The sequence below is a fragment of the Cebus imitator genome, unplaced genomic scaffold, assembly GCF_001604975.1.
Source record: "Cebus imitator isolate Cc_AM_T3 unplaced genomic scaffold, Cebus_imitator-1.0 Scaffold1015, whole genome shotgun sequence".
NCBI lineage: Eukaryota > Metazoa > Chordata > Mammalia > Primates > Cebidae > Cebus > Cebus imitator.
The window spans coordinates 23,867-27,637 of NW_016108330.1; the positions used below are offsets into that span (position 1 = coordinate 23,867).

Here is a 3,771-nt window from a genome sequence, read left to right on the forward strand (position 1 = left end):
TGTTGACCAGGATGGTCTCGATCTCTTGACCTCGTGATCCACCCGCCTCGGCCTCCCAAAGTGCTGGGATTACAGGCTTGAGCCACCGCGCCCGGCCTATTATATTGGTTTTAATTGAGCCCTTTGCTCTTTCTTGAGTGTTTTTTTTTTTAATTTTTTTTATTTTTTTGTAACATATTATCTCTGTCCAACTTGTTAAAAACTTGGTGCCAGAGTTTGAATATAAATTCCTAGTGGAATCAGGCTGTCATAATTTATTTTGTCACAAAAATGCTCATTTTATGATGACACTACTGAAATTATTTTTGAAGGGAGCAGTATGCAGAAGGGAAGATGAGAGGGGCTGCCCCAGGAAAGAAGACATCTGGTCTGCAACAGAAAAATGTTGAAGTGTAAGAAGCTCTTTGTTTTGATTTTGCACGCTATATGTGAAGATAACATTTGATACTTATTATGTGTTAGACTGTGTTGAAAATGGAAACACTGGAACATTATTGGAACCAGTGAGAATCTCATTCCTCAGTTATCAGGTCATTAAAGTCATTTAAAATACATATTCCTTAATTTTCCTCAGCAAGTTCCCCCACCCTTTAAGTTGTATGTATAATCATATGTGTATATAATGTTTTCTTTTACAAAGGTAGTCTTAGTGGCTATAAGTTTTAAGATAATTTTTTGGCAAGCCTTTTTCTTTTTTCCAACTATAAAATTTAAATACAATAGGAATATGGCAAGCCTTTTCAAACCTAAAAAGTAAGTGCTGGTAAGCGCTAAAAATATGTATGAATTAATCCCCACTTTGGTGAAACCCATGGTAAAAATATATGAGAAGTTAAGGTTTTAAACAACTCCCCTCCCGGTCCCCACCTTCAAGAAAACCATTACTTTTTTTTTTTCTTTTATGAGATGGAGTCTGAGTCTGTCACCCAGGCTGGAGTACAGTGGTGAGATCTTGGCTCACTGCAACCCTTTGCCTCCCACATTCAAGCAGTTCTCTGCCTCAGCCTTTAGAAGAGCTGGGATTACAGGTGTCCGCCACAATGCCTGGCTTTTTTTTTTTTTTTTTTTTTTTATGGTCTTGCTCTCCCTCCCGGCTGGTGTGCAGTGGTACAATCTCGGCTCATTGCAGCCTCCACCTCTCGGGTTCAAGTGATCCTCCTGCCTCAGCCTCCTGAGTAGTAGCTTGGATTACAAGTGCGTGCCAGCATGCCCTGCTAATTTTTGTATTTTTAGTAGAGATGGGGTTTTACCATGTTGGCCAGGATGGTCTCGATCTCTTGACCTCGTGATCTGTGCCCTCCTTGGTCTCCCAAAGTGTTGGGATTACAGGCGTGAACCACCACGACCAGCCATTTTTTTGTATTTTTAGTAGAGACAGGGTTTCACCATGCTGGTCTTGAACTTTTTTTTTTTGAGATGGAGTTTTGGTTTTGTTACCCAGACTGGAGTGCAATGGCATGATCTTGGCTCACTGCAACCTCTGCCTTTTGGGTTCAAGTGATTCTCCTGCCTCAGCTTCCCGAGTAGCTGGGATTACAGGTATGCACCACCATGCCTGGCTAATTTTTGTATTTTTAGTAGAGATGGGGTTTAATTATGTTGGTCAGGCTGGTCTTGAACTCCTGACCTCAGATGATCCACCCACCTTGATCTCCCAAAGTGCTGGGATTACAGGTGTGAACCAGTGCTTCCAGCCCAAAACATTGCTTCTTAAGTCTGGATTTTAGAACATCTTGGTACCAAGCTTAGAGTGAGAATATTTAAAGTTTATGTAGGCCTGTGTGGTTGCTTACAACATGTAATTCCTCTCCTTTGGGAGGCTGAGGTAGGAGGGTAGCTTGAGCCCAGGAGTTTGAGACTGACTTGGGCAACATTGGGAGACCCCAGTTCTAGAAAAAAAATAAGCTGGGGTGGGGAGGAGTGGGGTGGCACATGCTTGTAGTCCCACCTATTCAGGAGGCCAAGGTGGGAGGATCACCTGAGCCCTGGAGGTCAAGGCTGCACTTCAGTCTTGGTGATAGAGTGAGAACCTGTCTCAAAAACAAAAAAATTTATGTATCTGAAAGTGGATGACGAATGGTAACTTAATAAGTATTCTTAAGTGTTTGTAATATAAAAATAAAAACAAGACAGGTGGCTAAGGCCTATAATCCCAACACTTTGGGAGGCTGCGGTGGGTGGATTGCCTGGGGTCAAGGCTTCGAGACCAGCCTGACCAATATAGTGAAAAAATTAGTTGGACATGGTGGTGGACGTCTGTAATTCCAACTACTAGGGATGCAGAGGCAGGAAAATCGCTTGAACTCTGGAGGCGGAGGTTGCAGTGAGCCGAGATAGCTCCATTTCACTGCAGACTGGGCAACAAGAATGAAACTCTGTCTCAAACAGAAAAACCAAAGATTATGACTTTTATAAGAGGTCATTTTATTTCTTGCCAGACTTAATGATCTGACTTTTCTACTTAAAATGCCCAGTGTTTTAGGAGGTGAGGTGGGATTGATAGCTTGAGGTCAAGAGTTCTAGACTGCAGTGATCTGTGATTGTACCACTTGCCCTCTAGCCTCTGAAAAAAATGTAAGGTTTTGCAAATGAAGGTATTTAAATACATTTGGAGATGGTTATTTTTTATTTTTTATTTTTTTAACTTTTTGGTGAAAAGATAATTGATTTGGGAACAATTAAGTGCGTTACTATTTGAGGATTGCTCAGTTTTATAAGTGGTGTCATGTTTTCATGATCTGGTTCTTTGGAAAACTAGTATAGCATTTCATTGTAATTTTATCTTAAATGGCAGTAATTTTCTCTTTATATAGAAAAACAAGATTTTTATCAATAAAATAATAGTTTATAACTAATTCTTTATCATTGTCGTAAAAATTGTTATATAGAAATCCAAGTGGTGGTATGCCATAAGTTATTTGCATTTAATATAGTATTGTGCAGTTTCTTTTTTTGTTGTTGTTTTTGGAGACATTTGTCTGTCACCCAGGCTGTAGTGCAATGATGTGATCTTGGCTCACTGCAACCCCCACCTCCCAGATTCAAGGGATTCTCCTGCCTCAGCCTTCTGAGCAGCTGGGATTACAGGCGCATGCCACCATGCCTGGCTAATTTTTGTATTTTTTTTTTTTTTTTTTTTTAGTTAAAAAATTTTATTTATTAAAAAAATGACGAGGTTTCACCATGTTGGCCAGGATGGTCTCGATCTCTTGACCTCGTGATCCACCCGCCTCAGCCTCCCAAGGTGCTGGGATTATAGGCGTGAGCCACTTTGCCCAGCCAGATTTTCGTGTTTTTATCCAAACATAAGTTAATTTGAACTGTCAAGTCATAAGATCTAAATTAAACGAATATATTTAGTTAATAACATGTGTAAGTATTTAAAGCTACAGAAAAGTAAAAATCCAGACGTTATAGTATTGTTCCACCAAAAGTAATCCATAATCATGGGCTTCGTAAACTGTTTTTCTTGTGGTCTAGAAATAACATTAACGAAAGCAAAATTAGGCTGGGCGTGGTGGCTCAAACATGTAATCCCAGCACTTTGGGAGGTCCAGGCTAGTGAATCACTTGAGGTCAGGAGTTTGAGGCCAGCCTGGCCAACATGGCAAAACCCCATCTCTTTTAAAATACAAAAATTAGGCCGGGCACTGTGGCTCACACCTGTAATCCCAGCACTTTGGGAGGCCGACGCGGGTGGATTGTGAGGTCAAGAGATCGAGACCATCCTGGTCAACATGGTGAAACCCCGTCTCTACTAAAAATACAAAA

At 40.7% G+C, this 3,771-nt stretch overlaps 1 protein-coding gene across 2 annotated transcripts in view; it reads left to right on the forward strand.

The window, feature by feature from the left end:
• The window catches only part of LOC108298611 (mortality factor 4-like protein 1), an 18,600-nt gene that overhangs the window by 7,552 nt on the left and 7,277 nt on the right, over window positions 1-3,771 (forward strand). For both annotated transcript variants that reach the window (XM_037735850.1, XM_037735851.1), the window contains one exon: window positions 312-392. In XM_037735850.1, coding sequence (XP_037591778.1) covers window positions 334-392 — 59 coding nt within the window. In that variant the 5' untranslated portion in view covers window positions 312-333. The remainder of the gene's footprint in view (window positions 1-311; window positions 393-3,771) is intronic.